At 40.6% G+C, this 13,801-nt stretch overlaps 1 protein-coding gene across 1 annotated transcript in view; it reads left to right on the top strand.

The window, feature by feature from the left end:
- Positions 1–9,830: 9,830 nt before the first annotated feature.
- Positions 9,831–13,801, top strand: part of Sgo1 (shugoshin 1) — a 19,460-nt gene continuing 15,489 nt past the window's right edge. The window contains exons 1-3 of the mRNA XM_050165090.1: positions 9,831–9,979; positions 11,398–11,545; positions 11,953–12,149. Of these exons, the coding sequence (XP_050021047.1) occupies positions 11,404–11,545; positions 11,953–12,149 (339 nt within the window). The 5' untranslated portion in view covers positions 9,831–9,979; positions 11,398–11,403. The remainder of the gene's footprint in view (positions 9,980–11,397; positions 11,546–11,952; positions 12,150–13,801) is intronic.

Here is a 13,801-nt window from a genome sequence, read left to right as displayed (position 1 = left end):
TGTTTAAATTTGTTCTTATCCTGGAATGTATTGTTTTCTCCATTGATAGTGAACGATAGCTTGGCTGGGTATAGTAGTTTGGGTTTGCATCCATGGTCTCTTAGTTTTTGAAGAACCTCTATCCAGGACCTTCTGGCTTTCATGGTTTCCATAGAGAAGTCAGGTGTAAGTCTGATCGGTTTACCTTTATAAGTTACTTGGCCTTTTTCCTTTGCAGCTCTTAATATTCTTTTTTAACCTGTATATTTTGTGTTTTGATTATTATATGGCGAGGGGATGTTTTTCTTTGATCCAGTCTGTTTGGTGTTCTGTATGCTTCTTGGATAGTCAAAGGAATATCGTTCTTTATGTTGGGAAAGTTTTCTTCCATAATTTTGTTAAAAATATTTTCTGGGCCTTTGAGCTGTGACTCTTCTCCTTCTTCTATTCCTATTATTCTTATGTTTGGTCTTTTTATTGTGTCCAATATTTTCTGCATGTTTTGTGATGAGAATTTGTTGGCTTTGCTGTTTTCTTTGATCAGTGCGTTTATTTTCTCTATGGTGTCCTCAGAATCTGAGATTCTTTCTTCTATTTCTTGTATTCTATTGATTATGCTTGTTTCTGTAGGCTCTGTTCGTTGACCTAGATTTTCCGTGTCCAGCTGGTGCTCAGTTTGTGTTTTCTTCCTTGCTTCCCTTTCAGTTTTCAATTCTTGAACTGTTTCCATTACCTGTTTGATCATTTTTTCTTGGTTTCCCAGGGTATCATGCATGTATTTACTCATTTCTTCAAACTTTTGGTTATACTTCTCATCCATTTCTCTTTGCTTTAATTATAGTGGGGCGATCTGATCTCGGTGTTGTGCGTCGGTCCCCACTGTCTGCCGCCGCCTGCTCCTGTCTTCTGCCGCCTGCGCTGGTGGTCTGCCCCTGCATGCATATTCTAAAGAGAGAACTTAAAGTACTTGCTCTTCAAAGAATACTCTGTTTTTCAGTAGATTTTTAACAAACTTGCTACCTTAAGTACCCATGCAGAGTTGTTTTGATGGAAACTACTTAATATCTTTTAAGTAAAATTATCCAGTTATTTCTAAACTGAATTCAGCAATGCCTATGAAAGTCCACCTTATAACTAACACTATCCATAGCCCCAAACCCTAACCCTAGCCTTATCCCTACAGTAAAACACTAACAGATACACTATTCCTAGCAATACCAACCATAACTATATCTCTACCCCAACAAAATTACTATGTATAGTTTTCTCTAAGAAGTCCCTGAGCATGTTTCCTTTACCTGTGAGCATATTTTCTCACAGGTAAAAAACTGTGAGAAAGAACTCCACGTTCTTTCTCGTCTAAGAGCACATGCTTTTTTGTTTTAACAAGCAAGCATTCTGTAGCCATGTATGCAGAACAGTTTTAATACTAGCAACACATAATTTTTCACACCAAAACAGCCCCCTTAGTTCTAAACTGGATTTAGTAATCACTGTAGAACTAGAAGTATGATTTTTCTCTATTAGAAACTGATCATATTTCCTGCACTTACATGTCTGTTTTCTGAAAAGGAAATTTAAAGTTCTTGCTCAACTAAGACTTAAACATTTTTCATTTGGTTGTAACAGACCTTATTTCCGTAAGCATATAAGCATAGCTGTTTGATGCATGCAACTCAATAGCTATTGAAGGTAAACAAGTCACTTCTCTGCATGTTGTATTTAGTAATCACTATACAACAAAACTATGGTTTTCCCTCGTCAGATCCTGAGCACAGTTCTTTAAAGTGTGCCTATGCATTCTAAAACAGAAAATCAAACTTCTTACTCTTAAAAGAATACTGCATGTTCAGTATATTTTAACAAACCTGCTACTTTAGACAAATATGAAATTGTTTTGATGGAAGTCATCTAATATTTTTTGTAGGAAAATGGGGCACTTCTTCCTAAAAAAATTTAGCAATGCTTATAAAACCCTACCCCTAAAACTAAACCCAACACTGACCATAATTCTGAACCTGACTCTAGCCCTAACCCTAACCCTAACCCTGACCCTAACCCCGACCCTGACCCTGACCCTGACCCTGACCCTGACCATAACCCCCACCTTGACCCTGACCCTAGCCCTGCAGTAAAACACTAACACTTACATTATCCCTAATGACAGGAACCAAAAGAGTAACACCAAGCCAACAAAAATACTAAGTATGCTTTTCTCTAATGAGTTGCTGAGCATGTTTCCTTTACCTGTGTGAGTTTTTCTAAAGAGTAAACTCAAAGTTCTTCCTTGTCGAAGGGTACCTGGTTGTCCTCCTAGGTTTTAACACACAAGCTTGCTGTAGGCAGGTAGGCTGAACTGTTTTGATGCTAGCAATGTGATATCTCATTGGATTTAGTAACCACTGTAGAACTACAAGTACGGTTTTCCCTATTAGCCAAATGAGCATATTTACTACACTTGTGCATATGGTAATATTTTGTTTATGAGCAAACAAATAAAGCTTGCCTGAAGATTAGAGTGCTGAACTAGCCACACTAGTTAGTCATAGAGGCCAGGCAATGGTGGCACATACCTTTAATCCCAGCACTTGGGAGACAGATAGGCAGGTCTCTGTTAGTTCAAGGCTAACATGGGCTACACAAAATTGATCCAATCTAGAAGAGAACCCTACCCCTAAAACTAAACCCAACCCTGACCATAATTCTGAACCTGACTCTAGCCCTAACCCTGACCCTGACCCTAACCCTGACCCTGACCATAACCATGACCCTAACCCTGACCCTGACCATAACCCCCACCCTGACCCTGACCCTAGCCCTGCAGGGTCACACAAAAGTGATCCCAGTACTTGGGACCACACGCCTTTAATCCCAGCACTAGAGAGATGGAGACAGGTGTGATATAGATGGGCAGAGAAGAGAATATAAGGCAGGAGGAGACAAGAGCTCTGTGCAATCAGAGGAGGTAGTCCAAGCATGCAGTCTGAGTTTTCAGAGAGACCGAATCTTCCTTTGAGTCTGAGCATTGGCAGATGTAAGAACTCTAGTGACTGGCTGCTCTGCTTCTCTGACCCTTCAGCTTGCACCCCCAATAGCTGACTCCAAGTTTTTATTATTAAGATCAATTAGAATTCGTGCTACATGTGTGTCTGATTTCTAAAATAGGAAGCCCAAAATTCTTATTCTTCTAACAGTTATTTGTTTTTTCACTTGGTTGTAACAGACCTGATTTCCTTAGGCACCCAAGCAGAGCAATACAGGACACTGTTGTTGTTTTAACTCTTTGGTCTTTATTCTTTTACTCTTTTGGGGGCCTGCCACCCAACTCCCAAATAAACACACAGAGGATTATTCTTACTTATGAATGTTCAGCCTTAGTTTAGCTTGTGTTTAGCCCATTTTTTCTTAAATTAGCCCATCTACCCTTTGCCTCTGGGATTCTATTCTATATACCTTTCTTTACATGTAACTCCGTGGCTGACTGTGTAGATGGGTGGCTGGACCCTGGTGTCCTCACACTTTCTTCTTGTTCCTTCTTTCTTTTTCTTCCCAGATTTCTCCTTCTATTTATTCTCTCTTCCTGTCAATCCTGGATATTCTTTCCTGACAAGGTATTGGCCATTCAGCTCTTTATTAGACCAATCAGTTGTTTTAGACAAGCAACATAAGACAAACTTCACAAAGTTAAACAAATGCAACATAAAAGAATGTAACACATCTTTGCACCATTAAAACAAATGCTCCACAGCATAAAAAAGTAATGCATCTTTAAATACTATTCCTATAGTACATTTCACTTCCAACAACATTTAGTGAGCTCTACACAACAACACTAAGGTTTTCTCTAATAGACATCTGAGCATAGTTCCTTAACTTGTGCACGTGTATTCTAAATAGGAAACTCAGACTTCTTGCTCCCCAAGCAATACTGCAGTTTCCAGTAGATTTTAAACAAAGTTGCTACCTTGGACAAGCATGCAGATTTGTTTTGATGCAAATCACTAAATATCTTTCTTAGGAAAACAAACCACTTCTTCCTAAACTTAATTCAGCAATGCCTATAGAACCCTAATCCTAACCCTACCCCTAATCCTGACAGTAGCATTAGCCCTAACACTAGCCCTAGCCTTATCCCTACAATAAAAGTTACACCATCTCTAACAACATGAACCATAACTGTAACCCTAACCCAATAAAAATAATATGTATTATTTTCTCTAGTAAGCCACTGAACATGTTTCCTTTGCCTGTGCAAGTGTTTTCTAAAGAACAAACTCAAAGTTCTTTGTCATGTAAAAGTACATGTATTTCCCTTGGTTTTACATGCAAGCTTTCCTTAGACTCATAAGCAGAGCTCTTTTGATTCAAGCAATACAATATATTTTTCATACAATATAAAAATGGTTTCCCCTCCCTCACATCCTTCTACACACTTTCTACCTCCTTATCCACCCAACCACCTCCCCAAAAGAAATATCACATTTAAAAAAAGAACACCTACTGGGTCTAGAGAGATGAACCATAGTAAATATTATTCCTTTAAAAACGGCAGGTGGGGTGTGTAGACGAACACAGGATAGACGAGACACGCGCAAAAGGAAGAGACAAGACACGCGGCTCCCACGTGGGTGCACTTTAATGGGGGGAGGGAGACACAATAAGGGATGGGTGTGTGAGACACACAAGGGTGGGGGCAAGAGAGAGCGAGACCTCGTGGAAGCTCGCTTTTTAACGGGAAGCGCAAGGTTATCTGGGAGAAATGACCCGCACTTGAGCACACCAGCGTGCACAGGTATTGGTAATCCAGGAGGAGTCTGGGAGCTGTAGTTTCCAAAGGAACAACAGTAAAGAGTACTGGTTCTTGTAAAGAACCCAAGTTCAGCTCCCAGTAGCCACATGTTGGCTTACAACCATTAATAAATCCAGTTCCATGGGGACTGATGCCTTCTTCTGACTTTGCAGGAACCAGACATGTTACACATATATACTTGCAAGCAAAGCGCCATCCCAATTAAATAAATACACAAACACACCCATGTATGTATAAATATACCTATATCATGTTGAATAAGTACACAGACCTATAGTTAGCCTGTCAAAGTCTTCACACTTGGCATACTGATCATACTACATATCAGTCCCTTCATCTGAAAACAAAAACTAGTTTCTTAACAATGAACATCATAGATATAACATGAGGATAAAAAAGCTAATACATAGAAGGCACAAGCAAAGCCTGGTGCAGAGCATGCTCTTATCAATACATTGTGTATTTTTATGTTGCTGTGTAAAGTACATGGCAGAAGCAACTTAAGGAGGAAAGATTTATTTCAGTGTATAGTTCGGAAGCTATCAGTTCATCATGGCAGGAAAGGTATGGTGACAGACTGGGTCTGTGGCAGTGGGAGCAGACCAGAAAGCACAGAGAGCTCAGGCCTGAAGCAGTACTGGACTATCACTCACACAGCCATCCCCCTGTCCTACTTCCTCCAGCTAGGCTCTACCTCCTAAGGCTTCACAACCTTTTAAAACAGCATTACCATGTAGAGACAAAGTATTCAAGGTTACGGGGGATATTTCACAGTTAAGCCAAAATAGGAGCCCAATGTGGTTGTTGAAATCTTTAATTCCAGTGCTCAGAAGGCAGAGGCAGTAAGATCTCTATGAGTTTCAGGCCAACTAAATCTACATAGCTAGTTCTAGGCCAGTCAAGACTACATAATGAGAACCTGTCTCAAAAAAAAAAAAAAAGTCAGCATCAGTCCACATAATTCAACTAAATGTTTACATTTACGAGGCTGAAAAATGCAAACATCTAAAACAAAAGTATAAAACAAGGATCCTGAGGACTAATAAGTGAGAGTTTGAAGGGATTTATATACATTTCTAAAACACACAAATGAAACCTAGAAGCAATTTGAAAGTGGTACCTTCCTGCAGCCTGTCTACCTACTGTACACTTGAGTAGGTTCTCCATAGCTTGCTACTGCTGAGTGAAAGAAAGGACTAAGCCAATGTAAGTGAGTACCAAACATAATTGCAAAATGCTTTGAAACTTTGCTGCAGCTTGGTTTTGCATCACCAAGTTTCTAACATATGTATGCTATTCAAAGGAATGTATACCACACTACCTGATAACTATTGAAGAATATTTTAAGATTTATTTTTACTCTTTTTATTTATGCATATATACACACATTCTGTCTGAGTGCATTCTACCTGCCATACAGAGGTATAGACAGGAGCCCATGAAGAGGGCATCAAATCTCCTGATCACATCCACATTTCTAAAAACAAACTAACAAACAAACAAAAACACACTTTAATGCTTGGCTGTAGTGGCATAAACCCTTAGAGTTCGGGCACTCGGGAGGCAGAACAGAAGCAGGTGGATCTCTGTGAGTTCCAGGTCAGCCTAGTCTACAGAGCTAGTTCCAGGACTGCCAAGGTGACACAAAGAGACTCTGTCTAAAAGAAAAAAGAAAAAAAAAAACCCTTTAAGCCAAGAATGATGATGCATACCCATATGTCAAGACTCAGGAAGCAGAAGCAGGAAGATCATGAGTTTGAAGTCAGCTGGGACTGTGTAAAAATTCTGCGTCAACATTAAGCATGGGGTTAGCCCATTTCTTGATTGTCAAATAAAGACAGAATTTTTTAATGCTTTATTTTTTTTAGTAAAGGGATGTGCATAGTATGCACATCACTAATCTAGCACTCAGAGGGAATAGACAGGAATATCAGAAAGTAAAGGCCATTTTGAGTTGTGGTGCACACTTTTAACCTCAACACTCAGAAGGCAGAGGTAGGTAGATCTGTGTGAGTTTGAAGCCAGGCTAGGCTAAAGTGTATTCCAAGACAGTCAAGGGAACATAGACTTCTCTACATGAGGAGTTAGAGGTCATCCTGGACTACATAAAAATCTGTCTCAAAAACAAAACAAAACAAAACAAAAACAACTAAAGAAGAGAGTCATGATACTTGATGGCAAAGGACTGTAATCCCAACACTTAGCAAGTTAAAACAGGTATGCAGTGCACTGAGTGTCAACTTGGGCTACAGGACTACTTAATCAAATGCGGTCACAAAAAGACTAAAGAGGGGCATTCTGAACTGTCTTTGATGAAGAATGCTGCCTGACTCTAGGACCTACCTTTTCTTGCTCAAATAAATTGTGTTAAATGTTGCGTGTGAGAGATGGTAGGTTTGGTGACATTTGCTTGGAAGATGAAGGCAAGAGAACCACAAGTTCAAAGCCAGACTCACTTATGTTAAAGTCCTGCCTCAAAAACCCAAGGGCTAGGAGTGAGTCAAATATAACCCAAACTCATTTCTACCAAGGAGAGTAAACAGAAGTTCCTGAGGAAAGACAAAGCTTGTCTCTGTGCCAGTGGCAGACTAGGCAGCTCACACTGACAAATCCATGGGCCTAGAAGCTAGAATACTTTCATTTCTGCCTCCAATTCACAGATAAGGGAACTGAAGCATGGAGCAGTAATGAAGCATTTTACACAACACAATAGTTTAGTTGGGATGTAGTTCAGTGGTAGAGGGCCCACCCAGTTTGTGTGAGACCCTAGGCTCGATCACTAATATCAGAAAAGGAAATAATCAAAACAATAGCTGCAAATGTAAACTAGCCATAGAGTGCTTATCTAGCATATACAAAGCCCTGAGACTAATATAAAGTTAATCACTATTAAAAAGAAGGCAGAGAAGCCCTTGTCCCTATAGTAGCTAGTTCTTGATTCTAGCTTTGCTTAAACAGCAATTCTGATGGAGGGTGGCAATGACTGATGGAGGAATTACCTATTTGAAAATACCAGATACCTTGATTTAAAATATTGCTCAATGGTGGGGTGCAGTGATATGTAGAGTAAAGCCTGTATATCTGGCTTTAAATGACAGGTATAGTAAAGCCTTTGTGTCTGGCTTTGAGAGAAATGATTCAACAAAGCCCTTGCTATGTGTGGGTTAATCAGTAGAGGCTGAAAAAAGACTGCTTAAACCTTGAAGTATTGTTTCTCTGGAGTCTGCACGTGGTGCCACACGAGAGCTTGCAGATGCACTGATCTTGGTCCTAAGACACTCCTGGCAGACCTGGAAAGCCACAATCAAAAGGAACCTTTTTTGATTATGTATGTGGCTTATCTGCTCTGATGGGCAGAAAGAGCAAGATGACTTTGGTAACTGGAAACTTTTTCAGCCCCAATTTAAGCTTGTAAAATCGTTTGAATAAAGTAACTAGAGGGAGCTAGCCAGGTACCAGTCTTTTCCAAGAAGGCTGGACCCCTCTGCTCCTTTGGAAAGTGAAGGCTTAGCATCTTGGCGATCTGTCTCTGCTGTGCAAACTATGACCCAACATCAAACAATAATGGAGTGTTTGCCTCACATACTCAAGGCCCAATGTTAGACACCAACACCAACAAGCTATATGAAACAGCAGAAAAGGTGAATCAGACTCTCCTAAGGCAACATCCCAGGAATGTGCTCCCTAGGTGACTCTTACAGTTTAAGATGCCACACACTAAGAGTGTACCTACATAGTCATTTTCTGTTTATCACAGATGAGCTCCTTCATCTCAACCCCTCGATACTTGCTTACTTATTCGTCCATGTGCCAGGCATTATCAGGTCAAGTTCAGCTCTCATGTGTTTCAGACATCCTGGTAACTTCCTATGACAATAGAAGTTTGCTGACGATTGGAAATGACTGAATAGATCTAAACACATTTAAAGGGCATAGCTTCCCAGTCGGTGCAATCAGACTACTTCAACACACACACACACTACATTTCCCATGGAAGCAAGGGAACTCAGAAGGGATATGACCACACGTCAATGCTAATTATTCACATTTCCCATATTTCGTTCAGAATCACGGTGGCTCCTCTTGGTTTAACAAGAGTTCTGTTTGGCTACTAATGTTTACCAAGGATATGACTTAAGAAGCAGATTATCCAACTGTTGAGGCTTCAAATTTCTTGTTATGGAGTTCTCTGCTGCCACCCTCCTCTTCCCTCCCTTTTGTGTGTGTGTGTGTGTGTGTGTGTGTGTGTGTGTGTCCTGACCAAATCCCACACTACATCTACGGATGTGTATGTGTGTCCTGACCAAATCCCACACTACATCTATGGATGTGTGACTATGCTGCATTTTTCCCAGCATGCCTAAACCCAATTACTTAACGATTCTCAGGAACTAATAAAGACGTTTAGGTTGTTCCCCACAAAGTCCTTTTAAAATCCATCGTGGCCCTGAAAACCAACATTCCTTAACCTTTTATGTAAACTCAATCCTCTACTCCAGGCAACGCTGCTGCACCTCGAAAGTCTGTCCTGGGGATAGGCTGCAGTCGGTTGTAAATCTCCTCAGTAAATGCTTGGGACGGGATCAGGCTGTCACTTGGAGTTTCTTCCATGAATCAACCAGGCCCACCTGCAGAATGCTCTTGTGTTTTCCAGAGGTTGAAGCTATAATCTCTCACGTCAGCCTTACCCAGGGCCCTTCCGGGCGTGCAGCAAGCTGACTGGACGTTTGCCACAAGAGGGCGCTCCCGAGCACGTGTCTGTCTCAATCTTTAGTTCTCCAATTCAGGTTTGCTTCGAACTCGTCATTCATCGTTCTCCTCCGTAGCCTCCAGAGAGCTGGGCTCTCCTGCGTGTGTCCAACACCCCGGCCTAAAATAGGAAGTTATGAACGCATCCAGAATCCAGCCTCCAAGCTCCGTGTGACTCCGCCCCTCGAACGGCCGCGGGGAGCCAAAGCCTGGGCTCCAGCGAGGCTCCACCCTTCTCCTCCGCTTCACCTCACTGCGTGTGCGTGCACGTCACAGGCTGCGACTCGGGGGTGGGAGAGGCGCTGCGCGCGAAGGCCTTCGGGCAGCCAATGGACGATCCCGACGGAGGATTTCAAATGTGGCGGCGCTAGTTGTATCCTGCCTGGCAGAGCGGGAGGCCAGACAAGCTCGCGGTGCTGTGAGCGGCTGTGAGCCGCCGAGGTACGGGGCGGGACGGGTGGTGAGCACCGGGGGCACCCGACGGGGCTAGGCCTTCAGCTCGCGGGAGTGTGCACCCCGCGCTTGGCAGGGCTTTTGCTGTAGCACACATCTTGTAGGACGTTAGCTTGCTTAGTTTATGCTAGCAAAAACTCCTTAGATAGGACTTTGATTTTAAAGTATCTAACAGGGGCTGAGGATGTGCCTTGCTGATAGATTTTTGCCTAGCATGCACAAGACCCTGGTTCAATTTCCTGCGCGCCCGCGCGCGCGCACGGAAACAATCTGTAATCAATTTTAACTCCACCAGTTATTCAATCTCAGACATCTCTAGTGCAAATTTTAAAAACTTGGTGGTGTTAGGGTGGATGTCTTACGCAACCTATTCGTACTTTAAAAGAGTAGTTGCATTTATTCTGTTAGGCACCCCCTCCAATCTATCGTACATATACATTGGTAGAAATACCTTTAGATGAGATATGGAGTACCTATTTAAGGCCCCAGATATGCACGGAGGAAAAATAAGTCCTGGGGAAATTACCCAAGAAAGGAACAGATTCAAAAAACCAAGAGAAGAGAATCCGTTGTGGTGAAATTGTATGTGTACATTGCGGGTGGCAACAGTTTGCAGTTTGGAGATCTGGAAGTTGTAGTCAAGGATACAAACTTAATGAAAAGTAGCCTGGCATGTTGAAGCATGTCACTTTGCTTTAATCACATTGATGTTTTAATATGAATGCATGTGTTCTCTGCCCCCCAAATAAATAATTAGTAATAATTGCTAAACAGCCCCAGATATCCATATAATTGCTTCTGAACTAATACTGTAATCCGAAACACTAAAGGTTGGTCATAAACATTGTAAGAAAAGTAAGGCAAAGTGGCTCGCACATGTGGTTCCAGATACTCAGGAGGCTGCGGATATCAGCGCTCTTAAGTTCAAAACCAGACTGTGTAACATATTCAATAAGCGGACCCCATGGTGCTTAGAATATTGTATGCCTCCAATGAGTATCTACTAGAAAATGAATAGTTGACACTTACTACTACTTTCTTATGAAATGGCAGAAGATTATTTCAGAAACATGAATGACATTTTACAGGATTTTATTTTTCTTATCATGAGCTTGATTCTAACATCTGCTTTTGTTGAATTGTTTTTGAAATGAGTTTTACCATGTAGCCGAAGCATGAATTCATGATCTGGGTGCCATAACCATCTTAGTAGCTTGGATTATGCCACAACACCTGACTTAGTAATATTAGTAATATTTTATTATTAAAATTTGTAATATTTTAAAGCTAAAAAACAAAATTACTGCCTTTTTTGAAGTTTACAATTTAGTCTTTCCTTAATTCCTTTTTCCTAAATTTTATATTTGAAAGTATCTGAGAAATGTTAATTGTTTTTTTATTCATAGACAAAGATGGTTAAGGAAAGGTGTCAGAAAAAGTCCTTTCAAGATAGTCTTGAAGACATTAAGAAGCGAATGAAAGAGAAAAGGAATAAAAACTTAGCAGAGGTTGGCAGACGCAAGTCCTTTATCGTTGCACCATGCCAAGTACCCAGTAAGAGACTTCTATGATGTCTTTATATACCATTCTTGTGCGCTAGTGTGGCGTGTGTGTGTGTGTGTGTGTGGCGGGGAGCAGGGCTGTGCTAGAGGAGAAGTTCTGGAGCCGTGCAGAACTCTGTTCTATTCCCCTGCAAACGGTCTCTTACTGAACCAGAATTAGACTGGCAACTATCCAAGCTCCAGAGATTCTCCTGTGTCCATAACCCTCCAAAACCTTAGCTCCTTTCCTGCTCTGACACACAGTGATGGGGTTACTTGTGTGTATGACCACATCTAGCTCCGAATGTCCTCTGGGCTTCATTGATTGATTGATTGATTGATTGCTCTTAACCACTGAGACATCTCTCCAGCCTGTTTCACCTTCTAGGTGTAAGTTTAATTGAAATTTTTATCTTATAGCTAACACTGCTACACTGCTGAAAAATTACCAAGATAACAACAGGTTGTTAGTTTTGGCTTTGGAAAATGAAAAGTCCAAAGTGAGAGAAGCCCAAGATATCATCCTACAGCTGAGAAGAGAATGTTACTATCTTGCATGCCAGCTATATACAGTGAAAGAGAAGCTAACTTCCCAAAAAAGTGAAGACATTGATCAGGTATGTTCATTACAAAACTTTCTTATATAGTTTTGCCGTATGAAGTGCAGCTTTATAAAGCTCTTTATTTTAGATATGGAAAGTATTCTAAATACTATTTGGAGAATCACTTAAAAATAATTTATTATGTTTATTTATTTAGGTGTGTATGTGAAGTTCAGAATACAACTTCCAGGTGTTATATAAACATGGGACATTCGCGTACCTTCACATATAATATGTGCATAGTAGACAGTGTAGAAAATAATTGCTTTCTAGCAGATGCTATTTCTTCCGGGTGCAGTTCACACCCGTGACTTGTGACTCCAGAACGCGACATGCTAAGTCAGGAAGATTCAAGTTATTGGCTAATCTGAGTTGTACAGTGTGAGTTCTTATCTCTGAAAAGAGACTTCTAAGATTTTGTTTTTGTTTTGTTTTTTTGGTTTCTGTAGTAGTAGTAGTAGTAGTAGTAGTAGTAGTAGTAGTAGTAGTAGTAGTAGTTTTGTTTTTTTGGTTTCTGTAGTAGTAGTAGTAGTAGTAGTAGTAGTAGTAGTAGTAGTAGTTGGTTTCTGTAGTAGTGGTAGTAGTAGTAGTTGTTGTTGTTGTTGTTGTTATTTGATTTTTCGAGACAGGGTTTTTCTGTAGCTTTGGAACCTGGCCTAGCCTCAAACTTGGAGATCCACCTGCCTCAAAGGCTTGCGCCACCACCGCCCAGCTTGGATTACATTTTAAAGATTGTGTTCTTTCAACATTTTAATCTTTTTCCCCTTATTCAGTAAATTACAAGGGATGAGCCTATTGGCATCTGAATCTCCCTGATGCTTTCCAGAATTTATAAATGATTATTTTTGTTTGTTTTTAATTGTGTATATATATGTGCATCTGGGCATGCGTGTGCTAGTATGGATGCACATGGAGGCCAGAAGCATCAGAGCTGTAGTTACAGGCAGTTTTCTGCCACTACATATCCTTCCTGCTGAGCCAGATCGTCAGCCCCTCCTTTCCAGAGTTTGGCTGAAATCCCAGGGACACTCTCAGTGTCTATGCAGTGGCATAAATGCCAGAACAGTAAGGAGAAAATTCTGCTGTTGTACGCTTAGTGCCAGCTGTCAGTGTTCCCAGGTAAGTGTGCTGTTACTAGGTGCTAATATATTCTTAGCATTTAAAAGAATTTATTTTTCTGTTGTAGATCTATGTGTGTCACTTGTTCTGAACCACTCTGTACTTGTTCTTCAGTGTTCAAGGTTGATTCTCAGTAGTAGAGAGCTTTTTTGTTTGTTTCTGACAGGATATCATTATGTAGACAAGGCTGGCCCCAAACTCACAGAGATATACCTGCCTCAGCCATCCAAGTGGTAGGGTTAAATGTGTGTGCCACCACTAAGATGTTTTAGTCTAAGAAGGTTTTCTTTGGTTGGGTCTATAGCTCAAGAGTAGAATGCTTGTCCAGAATGCATAAAGTCCTGAGTTCGTTCATCCTCAATGCTGCAGAAGAAATTGTGGGGAAAAAAGGAAACATTTGGAGCAAAGACATTCTAGGGTAAAAGTGTTTGCACCTTGTTGATGGGTTTTTCTTTTTCTTTTTTCTTTTTTTTTTTTTTTTTTTTTTTTTTTTTTTTTTTTTTTTTTTTTTTTTTTTTTTTTGTTTTTTTTTTTTTTTTTTGTTTTTC

This window comes from Alexandromys fortis, unplaced genomic scaffold, assembly GCF_014885135.2.
Source record: "Alexandromys fortis isolate MF-2015 unplaced genomic scaffold, M_Fortis_MF-2015_v1.1 scaffold_121, whole genome shotgun sequence".
Classification (NCBI taxonomy): Eukaryota; Metazoa; Chordata; class Mammalia; order Rodentia; family Cricetidae; genus Alexandromys; species Alexandromys fortis.
This window is presented reverse-complemented; position numbering and strand designations above follow the sequence as displayed.